This window comes from Aethalodelphis obliquidens, unplaced genomic scaffold (genome assembly GCF_003676395.1).
Source record: "Aethalodelphis obliquidens isolate GAN/ISIS:26980383/991018 unplaced genomic scaffold, ASM367639v1 scaffold40, whole genome shotgun sequence".
Classification (NCBI taxonomy): domain Eukaryota; kingdom Metazoa; phylum Chordata; class Mammalia; order Artiodactyla; family Delphinidae; genus Aethalodelphis; species Aethalodelphis obliquidens.
The window spans coordinates 4,162,744-4,188,455 of record NW_020837984.1 but is presented as its reverse complement, the minus strand read 5'-3'; the positions used below and the strand labels follow the sequence as shown (position 1 = coordinate 4,188,455).

The following is a 25,712-nucleotide window of genomic DNA, read 5'->3' as shown; positions in this document are numbered from 1 at the left end:
TGTGTCGAAACTTTATTTCCATCCTTGAGACTTTAGGGTCTTCAAATGCATACACCCTATCCACCTGAATAGTGGTGGTACCAAAAAATCCCAGGACCCATTTAGGAGTTGAAGGATATCTGTGGCAAAAATGCGATTGTAGTTCAAGATTAGCAACAGAAAAGGTGAAATGGAAATCACTTAGGATCATGCATGCATATGTAATGATAGTAGATGTAAAGGCAGCATAGGTGAGATATAGGCAGGATTTATTTAGTTATTCTTTATTTTTAAAAAATTTTATAACTGTAAGTTTGTACTTTTGACATCCTTCACCCACCATCCACCTCTCCATCCCAGTTCAGTTATTCTTAATGTTTACGTTCCTCTACCTGAAAATTCCTTTAAAGATTTTTGTTTGTTTCTCTAATCAATTACTGAAGGAACTGAAAATAATGAAATGCCTCTTGTAGGAAAATAAATGGAAGTAGAACTGCCTTTCTTTTAATGCTTTATTCATTTGTGTGTTTTTCCTGATTTCCTATACTTTCTCTCTTAAAGCAGGTTATTATCTATGAAACTGACAATGACAGTTACTCTCATTTTAAAGCAGTACTGAACCACAAAGAAATATAGGAAATAAACTATTTGTAGAATGTAGGCTGTCACTGCTGGCAGTATAATTACAGCAGATTTTTAAGGGGATGTTTACATTATTTCTCTCTATTTTCTCTTCACCACCCCTTCCCCATCCACTGAGACTATATTGTATACTAAAGTTTAAGAAATGAATCTAATGAAATATCTAAATAGCTTGAAGAAAAACTGTTAATGAAGACTAATAATAATAATAAATTCTATAACAGTTTTTCTCCACCAATTCGCCAAGAGAATTCCTAGAAAAAGTTCTAATTACTTATCTCCTACCTGCCCTCCAGTTGGTCATGTAGAACCCAGTATTAGTTTCAGTCTTTGTTTTATTCCAAAGTCCAGTTCAGTGTTACTATTCTTTCCTTGTATCATTTTTAACTTTAGTAAATATGGGTTGGGTGTGGTCAGCAATTTTTTTCTGTGAAGGACTGGATAGTAAATTTTTCAGGTTTTGTGGACCCTTAAGATCTCCATCATAACTACTCTACTGTGCCCTTGTAGCACCAGAGCAGCCTCGACAAGAGGTAAATGAATAGGTGTGGTTGCATTTCATTATGACTCTGTTTACAAAAACAGCTATTGGGCTGGATTTAGCCTCTGGGCTGTAGTTTGCACACTTTGGTATAATTTATTATTCCTCTCTAGTAAGCTACAGGGGAAATATTGTACAGAAGAAGGGAAAGTCAAAGACTTGTTCTACAAACATGTGCCCACACAAAGCTGTGTTAAGATGTGAATCATATGTCTCATGTATTGTTGAAATATCTTCGATTATTATTTTTCTTATGTAAAGACAGAAATTTACATATCCACTTCAGAACTGTGTGGTGGTAGTGCAGTGCATCAGAAAAAGTAACAAAAATAACATTTTGATTTCAAGCAGAGAAATGATGTAGAGATTTGTCTAAGAAAGCAATTTTAAATGAGAATTTTTTTTGCTTTCTTTAATTCTATAATAATTTTCTTTTAAGAATCAAAGATTTCTAGGAAATGGAGCCATGACACTTTAATTCATTATACTTCAGAAGTTATTTCCTTTTTGCCATTTTATTGTACCTGTTCTACCTTATTGAAAGATTGACTCTTTTTGAATGAATACGGGTTAATTGTGAAAGGACAAAATTAACAATTATAGGTAGTCTTTATTAAGGTAAAGGAAAAAAATTAAAATAGACAGTTTTATTGATTAGTTGTTAATTCATTGCTCTGACTAGATTCTTTTAATTGTATAGATTTCCTGATTTTTATGCTCCTCTTAACACTCCATTCGTACTTTTTTTTTTTTGGTAAATAGTGCTGTGGTTTGCTAGATTACTAAACTTGACAATAGTCAGTGCTGAAGAAATAGAGGAATGTGTGAGATTTTAAGTGACATTCTTACATAATTCAGTATATCTCACCAAAATAGATTTGAGGGCTTTAATTACTCTTTCAGAATGAAATTGGTAGGAATAATAGGGTTGATGACCAATACTTTAATTCTTATACTTTTAAGATGTAGATATAGCTAATACTTTTTTTTTCCATATTCACATGGACTTGGATTTTATTTCCATTTCAGCACGTGGAGTATTCATTGTACACATGAAATTAATTGGAAATGTTGTTTTGATCTAGAGAATGCAGCACTCTCCTGATCTAACGAGCTTTTTAGTGGAGTTGAAGATGGTTTTGGTAAGAATTTGTTTCCTAACACTGTCACCATATGCTGTAAATCTTGAATGTTTTTGTAATTCCTTTAAAAACTGAATGATTAGAACTTAAAACTTCACAACTCCCAATCATTAATGTCTTATTTTACTCTGTGCATAAATGCAGATGGTACTTTTCTGAAAGTAAAGGAGTAGGAGTAGAACTATGTGTAAGAACCAATTTGATTGTATCCTAAACTGGGCACACTTGACACTAGTCTTGCACAGGTGGTGAAGAAACAAAATGTACTTCTGGTCTGTTAGAGAATGTCACATCTACAGAGAGATTAAAAAGTCACACATAAAGATATAATACAATGTATAAATAATTTTGTATACAACTACAGATTTCTGAAAAATTTGTTAGGCTTCATTCCATACATACAGTTACATATGATAATTGATTATTCAGTTAACTATACATAAAATACTTGATTAACAGAAGAGGGAAGACTACAGGAAATACCCACGGGCCCATGACCTAACTTCAAAGTTTTGCCAATCATATTTCTTCCCCTGCTCTTTTAGGAGAAAGGAACTGGAGCATTTTAAAAGAAACCCTGGATGTTGTATCCATTTCTCCATAATATGTCAGATTATACGTCTAACACTTAAGTGTTTTTTTGTCTGTTTTAAAATATGCTGTTATAATGCCAATAAAGTTAGTGCTAATTCTTTATAGCTGCTCTGTTTGTATCAGTAGGCAAACACAGTCCACACATTATATTAAGTTGATATGTCTCTTAAAGTTTCTTAATTACTTCCTATAGCAGCGTCTCCTCTTCCCCTCGTGCCATCTACTCATTGAAAAGCCAGATTATGTGTCCTATAAAATTTCCTGCATTCTGGATTTGGTTTATTAGATATTCATGGCGTCTTTTAACATATTCTTCTACCTTTTTTGTAATCTGGCAGTTAGATCTGAGGGTCTCCACAGAATTGGGTTCATTTGCTCTGGTAAGAATACTTTGTGCTCTGTACTTCTCACCCTGCATCAGGAGGTACATGGTGTCTGATAGTTCCTTGTTTAGAGGAGTTAAGATTGATCAATAGGTTTAGATCCATCTAATATAAAGTTTCCCATCAGTCTATCACCTACTGATTTTAGCTTCCAATGACAGTCATTGACTACATCCACTATTTCATTAGGGATTGCAAATGGTGATTTTTAAAAATCCATCATCTATATTTATTAGCTGAAAATCTTTTACAGAGAAGAATTTCCCTTCATCAGTTATTTGGTTAATTTGAGGCATAACTTATACTGGAGAGATAGGATAAATGCTTGTTTCTTTTTCCTTTTTTTAAAAAGTCAATTTTTAGAATAATCAGTTGGTGCCTAGCAACTCGAAACTAATGCTTTTTTAAAAAAAATTATTATGAACCTGTGAGTTTTTTAATATTTTATTAACTTTAGTCCATTGCAGTCATTATTCAGTGCTTAAACTGTACCATTTTTGGTCAGTGTAAGCCCCTTCATGTTGGCTCCTGAGTTCTTTTAACACAACCCAAGCTTTGCTTTATGACACCATTTGCCCCAGTTTCATTAAGTCATCCTATTTTTCAGAAGACCTATGGTTTTTTTGTAGGAAATGGTATTTGAATGCCACAGTCTCAAAACTGGAGTGTTCATTGGTATTAATTCTAGGCCTTTTCAGTGGACAAAGCCTGAAAAAAATGCTTTTTAGAAAGAAAACAATCATGAGTTCATTTCAAAATTTTCATTTCAAATTTGGCATAGGGATTTTACTTGTTTGACTTTATGCTTATATCTCTTTTTAATCTGAAAATTTTCATTTCGAATATTAACAGTCATTTTATTATGTTTTTACTTGTATGTTTCACTTACGCTTTTCCCATATCTATAAAATATTTCTTTATATTTGTTTTACAAAATTACAGTACCAATATATAGCTACTAACAACTGAAAGCAGTTTGATATTTCTTTGTGGTTCTTTTTTGAGGCCTTCTTATTGTTAGGAGCAGCTGCCACGTATTCAGAGCTTATTTACTTGCTAGATTTGTCTTGAGTCCTTTTTTTAATCCTCATAACAACCCGCTGAGGTGGAGCTTTGGTGAAAAGTTTGGGATCAAAATAAAGAGTATAAAAAAATATCAGATTCTAAAGTTTAAATTTTGACTAATAAATTTGTAAACCCTAATTAATAAGGATTATCAACATTCATTATCAATTTCGTCAAAGGCCACAACAGGATAACCTTAAAAAATGTAAGGTGAAGAAGTGAAGCGTATTTTGGTTTACATCTCCTTGACATTGAACAAGTTTGAAAAGTTCCTTTTGTCTTTTTATCATAATTTTGATAACCTGTACAAATAGGGCGAAGGCCGTGATCCCCAACCTTTTTGGCACCAGGGACTGGTCTTGTGGAGGACAATTTTTCCATGAAGCTGGGGGGTGGGGGGTGGGGGAGATGGGGGGATGGTTCAGGCGGTAATGCGAGCCATGGGGAGCCGCAGATGAAGCCTTGCTCACTCCCCCCTCCGCTCACCTCCTGCTGTGCATCACCACCTCCTGTGTGGCCCTGTTCCTAACAGGCCTCAGACCAGTCCACGGCCTGGGGGTTGGGGATCCCTGGAGTAAGGGAACCAGAGTAAAAACTGTATATACTGTGGCTCATTACTACTGAAGCTAACTTTAAGCTCTATCGGTCATTTAATTTTGAAGAAATACTCATTAGTTTAAAATAATTGGAGATTGATCTCCAGTTCACAATATTCTATTTAGTACATTTGTTATTGCATTTCTGAGTAAAATGAGATCCTATACTTTAGCTTTCTGAAGAAATTGTGGACAGAGTTGGTGATGCTATTGCACATGTATGGCACTGTACCTAAAAATGTAAGAATTTGTAGTTTATTGGGTTGTATTGTTAGTAATAGCGTTCATTTAATGTAATCACTGGTGAAAGTATTGAGAATGTTGCCCAAATGAAATCAGTAGGTGTTGATCTTATTTCAGGAAATTTTGTTAAATCTCTCATGGAGTTTCCTTAATAACTAGGCGAATAGTAGGAGCTTGTACATATCTGATAAATGAACAGTTGTTTTTTTGTGGTACGCGGGCCTCCCACTGTTGTGGCTTCTCCCGTTGCGGAGCACAGGCTCCGGACGCACAGGCTCAGCGGCCATGGCTCACGGGCCCAGCCGCTCCGCGGCATGTGGGATCTTCCCAGACCGGGGCATGAACCCACGTCCCCTGCATCGGCAGGCGGACTCTAAACCCCTGCGCCACCAGGGAAGCTCTGAACAGTTGTTTTAAAAGAACTCAACAGGGTAAATTATTTTATTCCTTTTTTATGGCTGAGTCACTGAGTGCCTAAGGCCTCAAAACTTGGAAATGTTTAAAATTAGGAATTAAAACCTGTTTGTAAAGCCTGTGTTCTTTCTACTATGTACCTTTGCTTCCTTGTCCACAAAGAACACTTTGCTTCTCTGCCTTTGCCCTTTTCTCTGTTACAGTTCTAAAATAGGAATAACTTGTCTGACCCAAGGTAGAAGGCAGAGTCATATACCTAGATTAAAGTACATTTTTATTATTATCCAAGTTTATTTTTAACCTTCAGTATACGTGAATAGTAGTAATTAATATTTTTGAATTAAAAAAATTTGCAAATAAATACTGTATAGCTATTACATCTATAAGTCCAGGAACAATATTGACATTAGTAGTAGTATTAGTAACAGGATAATCTTAATAGTACAAATTTATTTCTGTGGACCATCAGGCTATCTATATACAGCATTAGGTATTTAGTTGATAAAAAAGCAGTGTCCTTTTTGTCTTGTGGGAGCTTCCCTTCTAATTCACATTGACGTTCTGGGCTTTACAAACCTGCTTTCACAGTTTGGTTTGTTTGCTTGTTTTTATCCTAAAGCAGATTTGGAACTCTATTAAAGTAGTTTCAGTAAACAGTCCTGATTTTGAAACGCTGTTTTGTAAAAATCTATTCTTTCTAGTGTTACCTCAATTTAATTGTCTCCTATCCTTGTTTAAAAAAAAAAAAGGATAAGGACTAATAAATATATACTTAAATAAAAATTTAAACTTATTATTAGGGTTACCAGAAGTATTTATAACTTTTATACTTCTTCCCATCTGGTTTTGTTATGTATTATATCTGGTTTTTAATTTCTTTATTGGTTTTTATTAATTAATTTCTGGTTTTATTATTTCTTTTTATAATAACCTTTTGATAATCCAGACCATATGAACATCTGTATAGATACATTTATTTTTACTTTCCAAATAAGATATTGGTCTAGGTTAGCACCTTTGAAATAACTGGTAATTTTCAGCCTCAGCAACTCTAGTGATATTTGTATTGCTTGTAAAAATGTAAATTTTAGTTTTGTTTGGGGGAACATAAACCATCTTAAAGATATCATAGGTGGGCTTAGCAGGGAAAGGAGCTGTGATCTAGCCAGATAGATGACAAAACACTTAGCTGGTCTGGGAGTAATACAGCATGTAAGTCAATGAAAGAAATTAACAGGTATATATTTATTGTGATAATGAAGGGTTTTTGTAAGAATGTGATTCACAAAGGTGTGCAAATGTATCAGTCTAGGCAATATACATAGAGTTCAGGCTTTTCTTTAAAGGTACATGTTTCTTTATATCAACAGGAGTAGAAAAATAGTGAAGCCTTGAGAATGAGGAGGTTTTGTGTGTGTGTGTTTGTGTGTGTGTGTGAATTTTTTTCATCTCTGATAGGCATAATAGTCTAGGAGAACATGAGAGTCTTAAGTTTCTATGGTGTAATAACTGACAGTTTTACATGACCTTCAGTACAGTCCTTTACCCTTTTCATGTTTTTTTTTATGAGAAGGGGAATCATTCAGCTGGATTTTCCATAAAAATAATGGATACTTTAGTTAGGCTCAAAGATTACAGAATTGTGTTTCGTAATCAGGTACTAATAATTCATTGTGTAGCATTCCGAAGCTGATTCAAGTTTTTTCTTTTAAACAGGAAGTTGCTTTAAAGAATAAAAAAGAGCTGTATGTACTACCTCCTCCTCCCCAGTTCTACTCAAGCCTTATTGAAGAGATAGGAACTCTTGGTTGGGATAAGTATGTCCATTTTAAAATGTTTTAGAAATGCCTTTCTCTTATGCATTTCAATTTAAGATATGTGCAGTTTTAGCAATTTATTTTGCACTGTTTTTAGTCAAAAGTGTCATGTAGTTAGAGTATCTGATCCTTATTGTGGCTGTGAATTAAAGGTATATCATCATAAAAAAATTGACCTACAAGGTAGCATTCTAAATATAATTTGGAAAAAAATAACATTTTTATGTACACAGTAAATTAAGATGTTACCATATTTTCACTGAACATATAACGTTATTTTCTTTTTTCTTTTAGTTTTAGTGAGATATAATTGACAAAATTTTTACATACTTAAAGTGTGATGATTTGATATACCTATACATTGTGAAAGGATTGCCACAATTGTATTAATTAACATTCATCACCTCACATATTTGCCTTTTTTTCTGACAGTTTTTTTGTGTTGGTTTTCTTGTTGCTATTATATGGAGGGGAGAATTTTAGGAACTTCTGACTGCCATTTTCACTGACATCACCCAATATATTTAGTTTTATGTCTATTATCTTGCTGTATGTTTTCTATATTTGTCTCACGTATTTTGTGTTTTATTTCTTCATCTGCCTTTATTTGAATTAATCACAATTTTTATTATATTTTTCTTTCTATTAACTTTTTAGGTTTTTTTTTTTATTATTTTAGAGGTTACCTCAGAGATTACAACATACACATAGCAAAATATACATTGTTATCTTTACCAATTTTCTTATATTGCGAGGATCTAAAACTCTTGAATGCATTTTCTCCACTTTGTTGTGTTGTTGTTATAATGCATTTTAATTCTGTATTTAAATTTGACAAACATTATTGTTGTTTTTAAAGTCAGTATTATACACACACAATTATTTCTCCCAGTGTTCTTCATTCCTTCCTTACTGCATTTCTCTCCTGTCTAGAGTAGTTTTCCTCCTGACTAAAGAATTCCCTTTAATGTTTGTTTATTGAGATAAAATTGACACAGAACATTATATTAGTTTCAGATGTACAACATACTGATTCAATATATGTATGTATTATGAAATAATTACCACAAGAAGTCTAGTTAACATGCATAAGTACACAGTTACATATTTTTTTCTTGTGATGAGAACATTGAAGATTTATTCTCTTAGCAGCTTTCACATATACAATCCAGTTGACCCTTGAGCGTCACGGGATCTTATATGCAGATTTTTTTTCAATAAATATGTACTACAGTACTATCCGATCTGCCGTTGGTTTAATGTGTGGATGTGGAACTGCAGATACGGAGGGTCAACTGTGAAGTTATAGGTGGATTTTTGACTGTGTTGGGGGTTGGTGCACCTAACTGCCATGTTGTTCACGTCAGCTGTTCAATATTATTAGCTGTAGTCACCATGCTGTACGTTACACTCCCACTAATTATTTTCGGACTGGAAGTTTGTGCCTGTTAACCTCTTCCACTCATTTCACCCACCCTCCACACCCATCTCTGGCAACCCCCAATCTTTCCTCTGTATTTATGAATTCAGTTTTTGGCTTGTTTGTTTTGCGGTACGCGGGCCTCTCACTGTTGTGGCCTCTCCCGTTGCGGAGCACAGGCTCCAGACGCGCAGGCTCAGAGGCCATGGCTCACGGGCCCAGCTGCTCCGCGGCATGTGGGATCCTCCCGGACTGGGGCACGAACCTGTGTACCCTGCATTGGCAGGCGGATTCTCAACCACTGCGCCACCAGGGGAGCCCTATGAACTCAGTTTTTTAGGGTATGTTTTTAGATGCCACATTATAAGTGAGATCATACAGTATTTGTCTTTTTCTGTCTGACTTATTTCACGTAGCATAATGCCCATTATAGGTCATCCAGGTTGTTGCAAATGGCAGGATGTCCTTTTTTATGGCTGAAAAGTATTCCACTGTATATATATATATACACAACATTTTATTTATCTGTTCATCTGTCAGTAGACACTTGGGTTGTTTCCATGTTTTGGCTATTGTAAATAATGCTGTAGTGAACATGGGTGTGCAGCTATCTCTTTGACATTGTGATTTTGTTTCCTTCGGACATATACCCACAAGTGGAATTGCTGGATCATATTGAAGTTCTGTTTTTAATTTAGAGTGCATACACATTTATAATTGCTGTATCTTCCTTGTGGATTTTCCCTCATCATTAAAAGTTTCTTTTTGTATCTAGCAATATTTCTTGCCTTAATGTCTACTTTGTTAGATATTAGTATAACTCTACTAGATTTTAATGCTTTGTTGAAATTCTCCATCTTTTTCTCTGTTTTTTTTTTATGGTTGTTTTAAAATTTTTCTACCTACTCCCATAATCTAGATCCCCTTGAGTCTCTTTATTCTTTAATTTTTTTCTTGTGGTTTTCTGTCATATAGTCCTGGATCTTGGCATTCCTAGTGCTTTTATTAATTTTTGTTAATAGGCTTAATTTTTTTAGAGTGGTTTTAGGGTCATTGCAAAATTAGGAGGGTACAGAGATTGCCCATATACTTTCTGCCCCCAGATACACGCATAGACTCCACCATTATCAGCATCCCCCATCGGAGTGGTACGTTTGTTACAATAGATGAGCCTACATTGACACATTGTTATCACCATTGTTATCACCCCAAAACCATAGTTTATATTAGGATTTACTCTTAGTGATGTACATTTTATGGTTTTGGACAAATGTATAAAGGCGTGTATCTGTCATTATAATATTGTACAAAGTAGTTTCATTGCCCTAAAAATGCTTTATGCTCTACCTATTCATCCCTCCCTCTCCCCTGACCCTTGGCAACCACTGTTCGTTTTACTGTCTCCATAGTTTTGCCTTTTCCAGAATATCATATGGCTGGAATCATACATTATGAAACCTTTTCAGATTGGCTTATTTCACTTAGTAATACGTATTTAAATTTCCCCTCAGTCTTTTCATGGCTCATTAGCTCATTTGTTTTTAGCACTGAGTAATAGTTCATTGTCTGGGTGAACCACAGTTTATTCACCTACTGAAGGACATCTTGGTTGCTTCCAAATTTTGGCAGGTATGAATAAAGCTGCTGTAAACATCTATGTGCAGGATTTTCATGTGGACGTTATTTTTCAACTTTGTTGGGTGAATACCAAGGCCTAGACTTTTTTTAACAGCAGAGAGTAAGGGTTTTTCTTTATTTTCACAATTGAATCAATACAAAATTGAATACTGTATAACAAAAAAAAATGTAAAACCTTAAATCTCTGTGTCTCTTCTCAATAACATGATTACTTTTTCTTTGGGGGGAAAAAAAGACAAAACAACAAAAAATACAAAACGGCAAAAGGGGAGAAATCAGGAAACTGGCTTAATTTGTAGGCGTTCTAGTTAATGCCCCTTTTTTCACTGTCTTGGCTGTTCTTCTGTACTTGCCTTTGGCCATTCAGGCTGCAGTGCTATGCCTAATATTTGTTGAGTGTTGGAAATTGTGTATTAAAAAGTTTGGAAGCTCCAGATGATATTTTCTTCTACAAAGGGTTTACTTTTTTCTTTGCTAGGAATATAAAGTGGGGGCAGGTTGCCATAGAGACTGAAATGGTTCAGGGTGGGTTGTCATTTTTGCAGGGTTCTTATTGCTCCTCTCCCTCTCCCAGGCTATAACCCTCCAGAGCTTTCAAGCAAGAGCCAAGTGTGCTCATTTGGATTTCTCCCTTGGTCGATCCTAAACTCTAATCTTTGTCTTCATTAGGCTAGTTTACCTTTAGCCCATTAGAGTCTGGGCTTCATTTTGGGCAGTGCTTCATATACCTCTTGTTGACTTTGCTTTGACCGGTAACCCTCCAAGGGTTCCCACTGAGAGCTTAGGGATGTTCACTGGGACTTTTTCCCACTGGTGGGTTCTAAATTCTAATAAATTTCTCCTCAGTATTATGAGATTTCTAAATATTATCCTTTGTTTTTCATTGGCTTACTGCTTGGCTTTTTATCCTCTTATCCCTTGCAGTTTATTAAAAGTTTTGATGGAAAATTGCCAGAATATATGGCCGCAGTCTCTGACCCTACCTTTTCACCAGATTCTGGCCCTTTAAGTCTGTTATTTTTATTTCTCTATCCTCAAGAGATTGCCAGAAATGCTGTTAGGGTTTTTGTTTTGTTTTTTTGTTGTTGGTTTTTTTTGTTTGATTTTTTTGTTTTTTGTTTGCCACTTACTAGTAGCTCTCTGCCTGCGCCATTTACCCAGATCCTCCTTTTCTTGCCCTATGCCCAGAATTGCTAAATACCCTGAAGGAAAAATGGCTGAAGTGTTGGCTTACTTCTCCTCTGTTCCCCCTTCTTCAGGACCTTGGTCCTTCAAGTCCTGGTTGCTTTAGCAATTTTTTGACATCTTCAAACTTTTTTTTTTCTTTTCCCTTTCATCAGGCTACTTTAGTTGTTCTCAGTGGAAGTTTTGGTCTTCAGTAAGGGACTCCATTTTAGCCAGAAATGGATGTTACCTATAATTTTAAATGTACTATTATGGTGATATTGAGGACCGGTTAATGCGTATTCATGAAATTACATTTTATTTGATAAGGTATCATTCCTGAATAGGATTTGGGATGGATGAAACCTTTTTTAGAAAATTTAGCAAAACAATGGAGGGGAGAGACAGAAGACAAGTAATGAATTGAGATGCACTCTTAACAATTCTGCTGAAGTTATGAAGATTTTTCTTGAGGCGTTGATGTTATGGACCTGATCATTCTTTGGATTTAAAGTGATAGAAAAGAGAAAAATTATTTTGACTTATTTTCTGATGCTTAAATGTTAAGATCTTAGTGTTTAGAGGATAGTTAGGAATGGAGGAAGGGTTTGGAAAGGGAAGAAGAAATGTTCTTCTAGTTTTATTTCTGTTATTTTGATATAGTCAGTTTGAGGCAGTTTTCTAAGCAGATGTGACATTATTGGGAGAACTCCAGTAATGAAAATCAGTTGAAGCATTGAGTATGCAAATATCAGATTTTTGAATTGTTCATTTTTTTCCACCTATTATTTATTGAATGCCTATAATGTAAGGCAGTGAAGATACACAAGCAAGACTTAAGATTCCTCGTGGAACTTATATCTAGTGGAAGAGTCAGAATTTAAGTAGATGGATCCCAGTAGTACTTAATTCTAACTCAGATAGGTACTATGGTATATACTTACAGGATTTTTGAGAGCTGTTAGCAACAGTTATAAGAGAAATAGTGCAAATATATAAAATATTTTATGGAATAAATGTTTTTGTAGATAAATAGGAAGTACTGACATTGCTTTGCTTTATGTACATTGTTCTGATAGTGGAGAAAAAGGAACAGGTCTCTAACTTAGGTAATAGATGAAAGCCAAAGGTAAGGATATGAATGCCTCCACCATAGCGTTCATCACAATATAAATGTTTGTCTCCTCCTTAGATTATTATATATAGGAACTTCCAGTTTTAAGTTCCTGCTAGCTACTTTACAGAGTTCTTGTTTAATTCTCAGAATAAGTTTCAAGATACATATTTTCATCCCCAGCTTTGTATATAAGATGAGCGTACATTGCTAAGGCTGGCTGCATAACAGTGCTCAGGCTTTGGCGTGAATGATGGCTCCCTGGAGTTGTGCTGTGGGGATAGCTCTGGTATGGAGCCTTTAGTAAATTTCCCTCAAGTACTTGGACATAGTTTTTATTAGTTTTCAGCCTCAAAGTGTGACTATCGCACCACGGATAAAATTGGCCATGTGCAAAATGATAGTTTTGAAATCTGTTGCTTAGATTGATGAAAGCTCATAGTTTAATTATAGTGACTAGGATGCATGATTGAATTAGAATATACCTGCTGTTACCTAATCATTAGTTTTATAGTCTTTACAAATAAACAGTGTGTTAGCAGAAGAGAAGTTGTCTGCATGGATTGATTGTGAGAAGCCAAATAGTATGATTTTGTCCGTATTTATCCAGCACTGGCGAAGTAAGAACATCTCCTTTCAGTTTTATTTTTGTGACTTAATTCTTAAATCGGGCCTGGTATACTTGGCACACTGATAATACTGGGTTTCAGGACCCTCAGAGCTATAAATGAGACCTGAACTGTGCTGTCCCCATGCTAGAATTGTTACTTTGTGAGGTGATGCCTGAGCAGCTGTCTAGCTTCTTAATTTAAAATATCTTTTAAAATAACACACATAATGATTTGCATGACAAATTGATTTAAATGGATTTTCAGAATCTTCATGATTCCTAGACCAAATAAAATATCTGTATTTTACTTACACTCTAAATAATAATCTTGTAGATTTGTTAGTGGAATAGTAAAATCTGATAATAAAAGAAGGATTTTTTTTTTAAGGTAAGGAAAACCTTGCTGTGTTTTTAAATTACATACTTGACATATCTAATCAGTTCTATAGTATCAAGCTTTATAAAAAATTAAGTTAGAAGAAAGGAAATGTTTAAAATATGATTGAAATCTTTCCTTTTTCCTCTATATTCGTATACCTTTTTTTTTTTAATAGAAATGACATTGAGAATTAGTAGCTGATCTTAAGTTTGATTGCTATTATTGTAATTTCTATACTTGTTTCAACTTCTTTAAAAACACACTAAAAACAGCAAGTTGTCCTAAGGGTAAGATGAAGTTGTGGATGATTTTGGGTGTTATACTGGCTCAGAAAGGTGGGTGATGCAAAAAAGTGTCTTGATGGGTTTCTGTTAACTTCTGCTTGTGTTATGTTACAGAATGGCTCATTAAAACAGTGAGAATTAAACAGAATTCTTGGGGTTTAATAGGATTTTCTGTTTGGTATTAAGAATGTCCTGAAGTTGAAAGCTTTGTTTGCTTTATAGAATGGCTGATTTATATCCCACTTTACCTAGGATAGTCCTAACTTACGCCTTTTATCGTGGCCCCTTTTAGTCTCAAAAGTGTCCCAGTTCAAAAGAAATGCATAGTCACTTTATTTATAGGATATCTTATGTTTGTTTTAGTAATCACATGGTCCTAGATAATTCAGAGCTTAAATGATTCAAACAGGGGTAGTGACCTGATGGTTTTGTCCTTTTTAATGTAACATATTATTTATCGCTTAGAGTGAGTAGAATTAAACTATTTGGCCTTTTAAATTTATTTTGCGAAAGAGCTGAGTTTTACTAAATTTGTTGTGCTGCTGAAAGATTGTCAACATGTATTATATTCGATTTTTAATTAAGTCCAATATTTTTGAAATGGACTTAATTCATTGATGGCGATATCTTCTATAATTTCTCAGTGCATTTCAAAGAATTATATAACATATTGGGAGAAATGGAGATACTTGTTAGTACTAAATTAATTCCAGTAATGAGACAAGGGCTTTAATTCTGGCTTATCAGCTGTGTGACCTTGGGCAAGTCACATAACCTCTCAGAGCCACATACTCTTCATTTTTTAAATGCAACCAATGATGCTTAGTAATAAGGGTTGAAAAGAAACATAAGTTATGTGACTCAAATAATTCCTTGTGTAAAGTAAATATAAAGTTGGTGAGATACTGGTTCACCAAAAGGTCCGACTATATATGAGTTTTACAACATATAATTAGTGTTATGATTTAATTATAATCATAATGATAATTTTGTTGTATAACGCATAAGAATATAGATGTTAAAAGTATGAATTTCATTCTAAATGACCTTTATAAATAGAGTGCTTTTACCTCATACATATATCCAAATCACTGAATGCAAATTATATGATAGTGAAAAAATTGTCCTTCTAAACATTGGTAATATGCTTAGAGTATCTAGTTAAACAGAATTTGCATTTAGTTGTTTAAAACTTACATGCGAATCAGTAAATATGAACCAGTTTGACAGCAGCTTGTTTATGTTCATATAATACATAGAGCATTGACACATACATAGAAAAATAAAACTTTCATATTGCTTATTTAAAAAAAAGCTTATCTGATTGGGAGGCAAAACTCAACACGAAAAGGAGCAGTATGAGAGTTTAGAGAAAGGTGAAGTTCTTTTGCGCTACGGATAATTTAGGAAGTTCTGAGAGGAAGTAGATATTGGGAAAGGCATATAGAAAGCCTTAAAAGGGTAGGAATGGGGGAGGCAACTTTGTAGTGATGGAAATGTGCAGTTCATTTTTGGACTTCGGAGTGGATCAGTTGCTCACATAAGAGGATTAATATTAGGGCCGGACTGAAAGGTCTTGACTGTTAGGCTAAGGATTCTTTATATGCAGGTGATGGGGACTAACTGAGTATTTTTGAGCAAGTGGTTGATATGATTAAAAAGATATTTAGGAAGATTAATCTAGTTAATGGAAGGCAGGATAGACTGGTGTACAGAAAACACAGGAAGGAAAAATGTTAACTAGGGAGGTTGTTTTTTGAAGTAGTTAATGCTTAAAGTTGAGAGTGGAAATGGAAACTTTGTTGCTTTATTAAAACATGAAGGTCTTCAGTCTGCCTTTTGATGTTATTAGTACATAAATGCATCTAGATATTTAATGGAAAAAACTGTATAACTTAAGCTTTTGGACAGAGTAAGTACAGTATTTCAAGAGGTATAAAGCACATTCATTCTGTTTTTCTATACTGATAACATTCACCTATTAAGAAGAACAACAAAAACCTCTCTGAAGCTTAAGTATTAATATCCCTTTCAAATGTTTAAAAAACTTAACTCTTGGGCTTCCCTGGTGGCGCAGTGGTTGAGAATCCACCTGCCAATGCAGGGGACATGGGTTCGAGCCCTGGTCCAGGAAGATCCCACATGCTGCGGAGCAACTAAGCCCGTGCGCCACAACTACTGAGCCTGTGCTCTAGAGCCCGCGAGCCACAACTACTGAAGCCCAGGCGCCTAGAGCTCCGCAGCAAGAGAAGCCACCGCAATGAGAAGCCCACGCCCCACAACGAAGAGTAGCCCCCGCTCACCACAGGTAGAGAAAACCAGTGTGCAGCAACGAAGACCCAATGCAGCCAATAAATAAATAAATAAAAATTTAAAAAACCCTTAACTCTAAGTTTAGTGCCATTTTAGTTATTGCAAGCAGTAACTTATAAAGAAATGCAGCAAATGATAAATGCAAAGTAAAGTGCAAAAAAAAGTATAGTGTTTTATTTCTTTAGATTTTTATATTTATGTTTTTATAATTTCTTAGTCAGTTTTGGAATATGTCTAGCTAAGTAGTAAATACCTAAACTTATAAGTTTTAAATGTGTTTATAACTTTTCAAAAATTTGAGCTTTCCAATAATGAAAGTTGCCCAAATGTATTATTTTAATAAATGAGTAGAAATTATTTATTTCATGTTGTTTAAATTGAGATATCCAACTTACCAATAAAAGAGAACATTTGAAATAGCCTTTTTTTAAAGACAAACTGATTTTAATATTACTTGTAAGAGCTTATTGCTGTTTTCTTCCCCTTTAATATCTCTTCTGTAGACCAAACATTAAGATGTTCCTTTCTGTTGTGAATAGATACAAATATTGATTATCTAGTTAAGGTACAGGCTGAGCTGCCGTTAACAAAGAGAACTCCAAATCCTCAGTGTTTCAAACAAAATAGAATTTTATTCGTCTCTCATTTAACAGTTCACAGGTAGGCAGGTGGTCAAGAGTGAGTTGGTGGCTTTGTTTCACAGGGTCATACAAGAGCCCAGGTTTCTTTTGCTTTTCAGCCATCCACTGGTTGCGCTGTTCAGCATAGTAGCTACTAGCCACATGTGACTATTGATACTTACACTTAAATTAACTCAAATTAAAAATTTAGTATTCATACTAGCTACATTTTAAGTCCTCCGTAGCTACATATGATGAGTGGCTACTGTTTTGGATGGTGCAGATATAGAATACCTCCATCATCACAGAAAGTTCTGTTGGTCAGAGCTGCACTAAGAGGTTGTTTTTGTTGGCATGGTCTTTGCTGGGTCATATTGGCCTAAGTTCCACTCTACAGGAAGGGAGAATGGGAGGGATTGGGGGAGGGGTAGCCATGATTTTCTTATAAATGATCCAAAAGGTGCACATATCACTTCTGCTTGCAGTACATTGGCCAAAATTTAGTGATACGCTGATACCCAAGGACAGTGGAAGGGTTGCTAGCTGGATAGAGTGTACCCAGCTAAAACTTGGTTTGGGTGGAATGCTATAGTAGCTGGGATCCTCTTACCAAAAGGAAGAAGCTGAGAATAAATGCTAGAGCACATTTGCCAATCTCAGTCACATGTACTAAACGTGATAATAATCACAATTTTCTCCTTCCCCAAACAAAGTAGACAGGAATCAACATGGGTAAAATGTTTAATTTTAAATGACCATGCTGAGATTAATCTGAAATTATAAATTTTTAAAAGTTTGAATTTTGTCTTAAAGCTTAACAGAATTAACCTTATGATCCTTTTGACTGCAGGGCAGTATTGTGAGCATAAGCCTGTTTTTCTCTAATGTATTATTTCTACATCTTAAACTTTGTCTGTGTGATTGCAAACAAAAGACTAGAACTTTAGTTTATTTCTGTCTTATTTTATAGATGTTCCATAATGATTTTGAACATGTTGATGCCAAGCAGCAATGAGAAGTATGAAAAGTACTAGTTGGTGGTTTAGTTGTTCCTTCTCTCTCCCTATTCCTTCTTGCTCTCTCTCTCTGTATATATTCATCATGCTTCTAAACTATTTAGGGCTTATAATGAAAAGCAGCAGGCTTTTTCCATACCATATCCCATCCCTGGTCTTACACTTTGAGACAAACTCTCTGAAATGTTCATGTTTACAAGTAACTTCTGTATTTCTAAAAAATATGCCTATATTCAGCGTTGCTTGATTGATCAGAATTACATACTGATTAACTACTGTAATAAAAATGGATTTAGTTTATATACTGCCTTCTCTCTCCCTTCATCACTATTCTTTTATTCTGCTATTTGCTTTAATATTTCTTAAACTTCTTTCATGTCTGTTCAATTAAAGATGGTATCTCTTACTCTCAAATTAGCAATTACAAAATTTAATGTTTCTTATCTTCCCTCCTCATATCTTTCTCCTTCTCAATTTTTGTTGTCTCTGTTTTAAATTGCAATGATCAAATATATTTACATTAGTTTCTGTAACTATAATTAAGTCTGCTAGCTTTGTCTATTGCTGAATTCTAAAAATTGTAATTAGTAAGCAGTTTAACTTTTTATGACTACATAAATATTTTTCACTGAAAAGCTAATGGTAGAGCAATTACCATTTTTAACATAGCTTTATTGTTTATGATTTAGTTTAAAATTTCCTCTTCCCATTTTTGTTTCTTGTATTTTTAAAAAATTTCCTTAATTTCTTCCCACATATAAGTAATACCCTCTGTTCTGTAGACTTCCTTTTTTTGCCAGCTGTCTCCTTCCTGGAGCCCTCTTTCTCTCTCCTCTTATCTCTTTCATTACTCAGTGCTCTTTTGACCACTTGACATCTTTATAAAGTTTGTTGAAAATTTGCTTTGATTGATGCTATTCCTTCTTGTGCTTTTTATGACTGTGGGATTATGCATATCTTTTTAAAATTCCTTTTTTCTGTGTGTGAGTAGAGAGAGGATATAAATGCATATGCTCATCTCAACATCTTGAATCTGAAGTGTTGATGTTTTCAAAGAGTCAGATGCCCATGTATCTAACCCTTAGAGTCATACTGATAAAACTTGTGATAAAGTCTCATGTTGTAAATTTTTGAGGGGAGGGGGATATGAGACATTTACAAATAAAGCTGAAAGAAAATAATGATTAACTATATAGAGTCATTGATATTTTTATGTAAATAAACATTTCTAGAATAATTTTCTTTTGTTTTCTCAGACTCTAGACTTTTTATAGATTATGATAAAAAATTTTCTGTTGATAAAGATTGTTCTGTTTTACTTTTTATTCTATTATTGAAGATATGTATCTTCAGATTTAGATCTGTTTTTCATTACAAATAGTGTTCCACAAGTTTATTGCCCAGAACTTCTTGAAACTGACCCATTTTACAATTATATCTGGCCAGTGACTAAACAGCATATAGTGTTGTTAAAAAAATGTTTCCTAGGTTAGGAGGCTAATGTTAGTTTTGAACCCTAACAGGTTTTACCATCAGTCTGGGTGATAAGTTGTGCAATACTGTTAGGCTACTTTTTATCTTTACAAGAGAATGGTATTGTAAAAATGTCAAAAAAATATCCACATGCCCAGTTCACTAGTAAATATACTGCTAAATTTGAACCTTTTTGGCAGTAGCTTATGCTTCTCAAGGGACCATATTTTTACAGAATGATATATTTCAAAGGGTATTGGTTTCCATTGTAAAAAATCCATGCATTTAGAGCAACTTAAAGCCAAAACAATTGTGCTTGTGGTATGTGTTTAAAATATTAGTCATCTTGAATACATGCCCAGGTTAAGTGTCAGAAGCTATATATTGCACAAAAAGAAAATTTATTGTTAGGAGACCAGGCTGTACCTGTGCTTATACAGCATTTTCCTTAGAGGATCAATTTGAGTATGTGAACTAATACTAGCCAGGCTTTTGTACAGTAACATTATTTATAATAAAGGAGAAGTTCATTGAGGAGAAAAACAAATAAAGGAAGCATAAAAGTCTCATATTGTATGAAACTACAGAAATGGATCAAAGAGTTTGACAGGAAGTTTAATGTGTACATAAGTAGAGTCTGACAGGAACATGCTGTGTGTGCCAAAGGTTCCAGTGATGGAAAACCGAAACATAGTGCTCACTGACCACAGCATGAGCCTTGACACACATTGTAAATAATCCAGAGATCTATGACTGCATTAAGCACTGGGCTGGTGTATTAACGGCAGTAAATCTATAGCAGCATAATGGGATAGCATACACAAATTCCTCTGATTAGTTTTTGTAATGGATTAATAGGAATATAGCAAATATTTTCATTTCAAATCCTACCATCCTCCAACCTCACCCTCCCCCCAGCCCCACCCTCTCTATTGTGATCGTTTTTTATTCTCTTCTACTCACCAGGCTTGTGTATGTGGATACTTGCTTTAGTACCATCAAGTTAAAAGCCGAAGATGCTTCTGGTAGAGAGCATCTCATCACTGTCAAGTTGAAGGCGAAGGTATGTGCTTCGTTAAACTGTTACTGTGGCCAGGAAATACTTTGGGAAATGAACCCTGTGAATGTTTTCAATGTAAACGAGTGCTGGTTGCTTCTAAAAGTATATATATGACACTTAAAATTTATTTTGGGGGACTTCCCTGGCAGTCCAATGGTTAAGACTCTGCGCTTCCAAAGCAGGGGGTGCAGAATCGATCCCTGGTCAGGAAACTAAGATCCCACATGCTGTGCGACACGACCAAATAAATAAATTATTTGGGAACGCCTCAAAAAATGTATTCACTAAGTTTCCCAAAGCCTAGCTATAATTTCATGTCACTGTTTTAATTCAAATTTGATCAAAATATAGACTTTACAGTAAAGAAATACTACAAATAAGGTTTGGCAGCCTCAAAGTACCATAATGTTATTTTTGTAACATCCTATGTAGAAAAGAGTTGGAAGTGTCCACTATTCCAAGTAAAGTTCTACTGAAGAAAGTCTTTTGTCTTCAACTCCTACTGTGAATTACCTTTGTTGTTCTTATTTCTGACTTCCGCCGACCCCTCAAACACAGGCACACACATATGCATACTTTCTTCTGTTGTCTTGGCTGAAATTTTTTTACTTCTCTGTTTAAAAATTTTGCAAAGGTTATACACTTCTATTTATAGAGCCCTTACAGGCTAGTCGTCTATAACTACTCACTAATTTTATTGGCACAAAACATAGCTGTTTCGTCTTTATTTTTTAATTATAGATTGTGAATTTTGAGAAATAAGTGGAATAAGCAAGTTCAGGTTATTAATCATTTACTTAGTAATCACTGGGGAAACATTAGACTTTGAGAAAACCAGGTCATCTAACTTTTTTTTAATTGTCCCTTAGGAGTCATCAATCAACTCTTTTTCATGAGATTGTAGTGATGAAAAGATGAGTTGTGTTTATCCTTTTTAAAAATGTGCCTGGCATTTAAGCTTTTCATGAGAGAAAATTAATATATAAAGCTGTACTGGGTGACACAGAAAAGTTGGTGTCTTATAGTGCCTCTATATCAGACAAATTGAGAAATGACTCATTCTCTTTCTTACACACAGAATGTTTATGTATAATTTCGAGATTTATATGTAATAAGTTTTGAGAAAAAATTAGTGGGATAGAAATCTTCTTTGTAAAATAAGTTACATGAATATTTTTATTAAATGAAAAAGTTTTTATTTTCTTTTTTAATTTTTAAAGGTGTGTTTTTTTAAGATCAAGGAGAAATCTGCCTTTATCCTTCCAGAGTCATATACTGCCAGTGGCAAGGGTTCTGTCATTTTCTTCAAAGTTTTATTTGTTTATATTTTGTACATTGATAAAAGTTGCTTTGCTGCTATGAAGACCAAAATGAAAAATTTAAAATACATCCTGTCCCGATTCTTTTTTTTTTAAAGCCTCATTTTTGGAGTCTTTTCTACTAAGAGATAATGATTTAAGTCTACATTGCCTATCACTACCGCTACAAGACTTTATTATTAATTTTGATTAATGACATTATTGGTAGTATTGAGAGGGAGGATGTGTAGCCATTAGTATGGTCCATTCTGTCTGCTTTTTCTTATAACTTTTCAAGGTAGATAAGGTGACACTTTTAACATTTCTCTAGAAGATATTTTCAAGTGTCAGTTTTTGCAGCATCGATAGCTGTGAGCACTGTTATGGATGCCCTGGCAAGAGAGAAGAGAAAGCTGTATTTGAGTTAGTAAGAAAAAGACTTGCATTTAAAAAAAAAAGAAAAAAAAGACAGGCTGAAACTAAATGAATCTTGTGTTGGTATGATTTATTAGAGTCTTTATTTGTCCGTTTAGTTTGGTTTTCATAGAGACTAAAGTTGTCTTTTAGATGTGGTCATTTCTTTCTTAGGAATATTTGGGATTGCCAGTTAAAAACAGTGAAAGCTAAAACTTACATGTTAAGAGTACATAATGCAAAATCTTAATCCAAACTGAATTTTAAAGGGTCAGGCTCTTTTTTGACAAACCTTACAACACGCTTGTTTTTGTAAATACACAAACCTCTATTTCTTTTATCTGATATTTTTTGATACGTAGTAAAGAAATGCATTTGTTTTGATTCTTGAATACATACTCTCCCAATTCTGCCACTCTACCTCACTGTCTCCCAAAACCCACAAGGAAAACAATACCAATTTTGTCTAGACATCCCCCATTAAAAGTAAGTATATAAATCAAAAAGAAATACAATGAGAAACAGTTGAATTTTGTCATTTTTATAGGTGTGTTTTTATGCAGTATTTACAGTTCATCCTAAACCATGGGACGAAATTTTTGTCTTCCTTTAAAAAAGAAGTAGCCTAGGGCTTCCTTAGCTTTGGCCAAGATCAGAACTACTTGAAAAACGAATCATAGATATGTTTCAGAGGCTGGGCACTCTGTCTCTGATGGCTGTTTTTGTAATCTGCCGTAATTTGTGTGTATTCTGTTGCTGGGGGGGTCCAATCACAGTTTGGGTTGGGTTAAATTTTTCCATAGAAAAGTATACTATAGAGTCTAAAAAATATTGTTTGTGACAAAAATATATACTTAATATTATATAATAATTATTTTCTCTTACAGTTATTGATTTGATTGAATTGTTTCAACTGAGACTTGTAAAACTATATTAATGAAAAATTATAAATTACTCTGTTTTTCAATTAGTTTCTTTAGGTGGAGCTTTTGTTGTTCTTGTCACCTGGATTTCTAAAGTGAAGCTTTTGGCAGTTAGTCTCTAGTGGCTTTGTATATACCTATAACTTACTGTTGAAAAATAATCTGAATTTTGACAGTCATTTTACAATATTCAGTTATCGCTGTTGTAGTTAGTACTACAATACAAACAACTCCAAAAATGAGTATCTAGGATGCTACTGCATAATTCATGTTAAATCATCCAGAAGTGTATAAATTTGTGCTTTTTAGGTTCAATACAGTTATGTAGCATTTATTATATTATATAAACAGAATTGATCTTGGAAGTGAATATAATTAACACAATATATATACATTTAACTCATAGACAGTAAAGCCACAAACATATGGATCAGTCTCATTTATTATATACATATTTGTATGTTTGCATAATTACACCTAAAATATATATTTGAATGTTATCTCAGATATGTGGCATCATATCATATTTATTATAACCTGCTTTTTGTTTAACTCCCTGTGGATCTCTTTCTTTATCAGTACATATGTGCCATTTACTACCCTGAGCCCTATTTGAATGTAGGATCATATTCTCTTTTAACATAATGTGCCCTACGTACTTAATGACTTCCAAAGTTAAGACACTTTACTTGGTTTATCTACTCTGTATACAGTAAACATTAAGTTCATACTCTTAACTGGGTTGATGATTGTTTAAGTTAGAGAGTTGATATTGTTCATTGTCAGCTCAGTAGATGATAAATAGCAACTCAAGGTGAACTAAATATTCCATTTTTGACCCAAGGAGGTTTTAAGTGTGCATTATTATTTTTGCAGAATATTAACATTTTTTAGAGGGAAAAGAGATTTTACAGTGCTTTTAGTTGAGTTCCATCATTTTTACATATAAAACAGCCAGAGAAGTTCAGTGACTTATCCAAGGTCACAAGTTAGTTAGCAGCACTAGAAACCAGAGAAAGCTAAGATCTCTGCCTGCATTTACTTTGAGATAATCACATGCCTTATAAAAAATAGTGTACAAGTAGTTTTTCCAGTGATTGCAGCAGTTATAATCTGACGTACATCATCTAATAGTTTGAATTGTCTGGAATAGGGCTTCTTCTGTAATCCCAGCCAGACCTTTCTTTCTTTTTTTCCTCTAACTTAGAGCACTGTTATATTTCTATATGGTTTCCTGTATATTTACCTTTGTGTTATCACTTCTGCATAGCTAGATACCATTAGTCAGAGTATACATTGATAGGTTTATTTTTAACCAGACTGTCATTGTAACTAAATGTTAATTCTTTTCCAAGCATTGATTTCAAATGGGCTGATGTTTGTGACAAATACTATAGTGATAATTTTTTGTGCCCTTTTGCTATGCAACAAAGTAGTTAAAAATAAGAGGATGAAAAAAGTGAAAGTCTAAAACTTATTTTAAACATTTTGTCAAATGAGAGAAAGGAGCTTTCCTAAAACTAATTTTCATGTTAGTAAATTTAGCTTTGTATTGGAAAGAAATGAGCACTTTAAAAATTACGTGTGACTTTCAAGAATCCAGACTGAATCTTAGAGAAATCATGTAGTACAATTCTCTAATAACAAAATTGATTTTAAGAAAAACTACCTTTTGTCTTTCTTAACTTAGAAACCTGGTTAGTCCTATGACTATTACTTTTTGTATAAAACTATTGAGTAATTAATTTTCTATTTATCAACCATGAAAAGATTTTTCTTAAAACTATTGTTTTCCCTTAATAAGCCAGAGACATTTCATTGTTTCTTTTTATTTATCTTCTGCTAAAATTAAATGCTTTTTTGTGGAAGATACTTCTTTAATTAATAATTATATGTGTTCATTTTTGTGCATTTCTTGATTCTTTTAACAAATATTGTCTCTTTTAACAAGTGTCTGAGGCTATTCGAGGTTAAATTTTAGACTGAAAGGAAATTAAATATCAACCATTTTGATCTCTCACTTTAAAGATAAAGAAACTGAGATTCAGTGTGGTTTACCCCTCAAATCACATTAGCAGCTGACCTGACACTGACTTAATTCATTAGTCTTTTTTTCAAAACCGGTTGGTTTGGCACCCCCAAATCACCAAACTTTGTACCTTTTGAGCTTAACTTGACTGTTAATCAGCTCTTAATATCTCTATAGTAATAGAATGGAAATATTGATATATAATACATTTGCATTTATAATAATACTTTTTCTAATATATTCAGTTTTTTGAAAATATTTTATGTGAAATTGTCACACCAAAGCAAAAATGACCTAACTTTATGCTTTTTTATAGTACCCTGCAGAATCACCAGATTGTATTGTGGATTTTCCTGTTTCGTTTTCTGTTTCCTGGACACCACAGGTAAATTCTTAAATTTATTTTAAGTAGCTAAAAAGCACGTTCTGTTTACTTATAAGTGGCCATTATAGATTACAAGTGATTTTTTTCAGTTTTCTTTAAGCATTTATTTATAAACAGGACTTTGAGAGTGTTAAACTTGAAGAAGCTCTATTGACA

At 33.9% G+C, this 25,712-nt stretch overlaps 1 protein-coding gene across 5 annotated transcripts in view; it reads left to right on the top strand.

Moving 5' to 3' along the window:
- The window catches only part of FANCL (FA complementation group L), a 78,550-nt gene that overhangs the window by 11,863 nt on the left and 40,975 nt on the right, over nucleotides 1-25,712 (top strand). For 4 of the 5 annotated variants that reach the window (XR_003438232.1, XM_027131747.1, XM_027131748.1 and 1 more), the window contains 4 exons: nucleotides 2,248-2,304; nucleotides 7,316-7,416; nucleotides 20,414-20,510; nucleotides 25,488-25,556. Coding sequence is in view for 4 of the 5 variants with exons in the window: in XM_027131747.1 (XP_026987548.1) it covers nucleotides 2,248-2,304; nucleotides 7,316-7,416; nucleotides 20,414-20,510; nucleotides 25,488-25,556 (324 nt within the window). In the remaining variant the exon portion in view is untranslated. The remainder of the gene's footprint in view (nucleotides 1-2,247; nucleotides 2,305-7,315; nucleotides 7,417-20,413; nucleotides 20,511-25,487; nucleotides 25,557-25,712) is intronic. The other variant, XM_027131749.1, reaches the window with a different exon arrangement.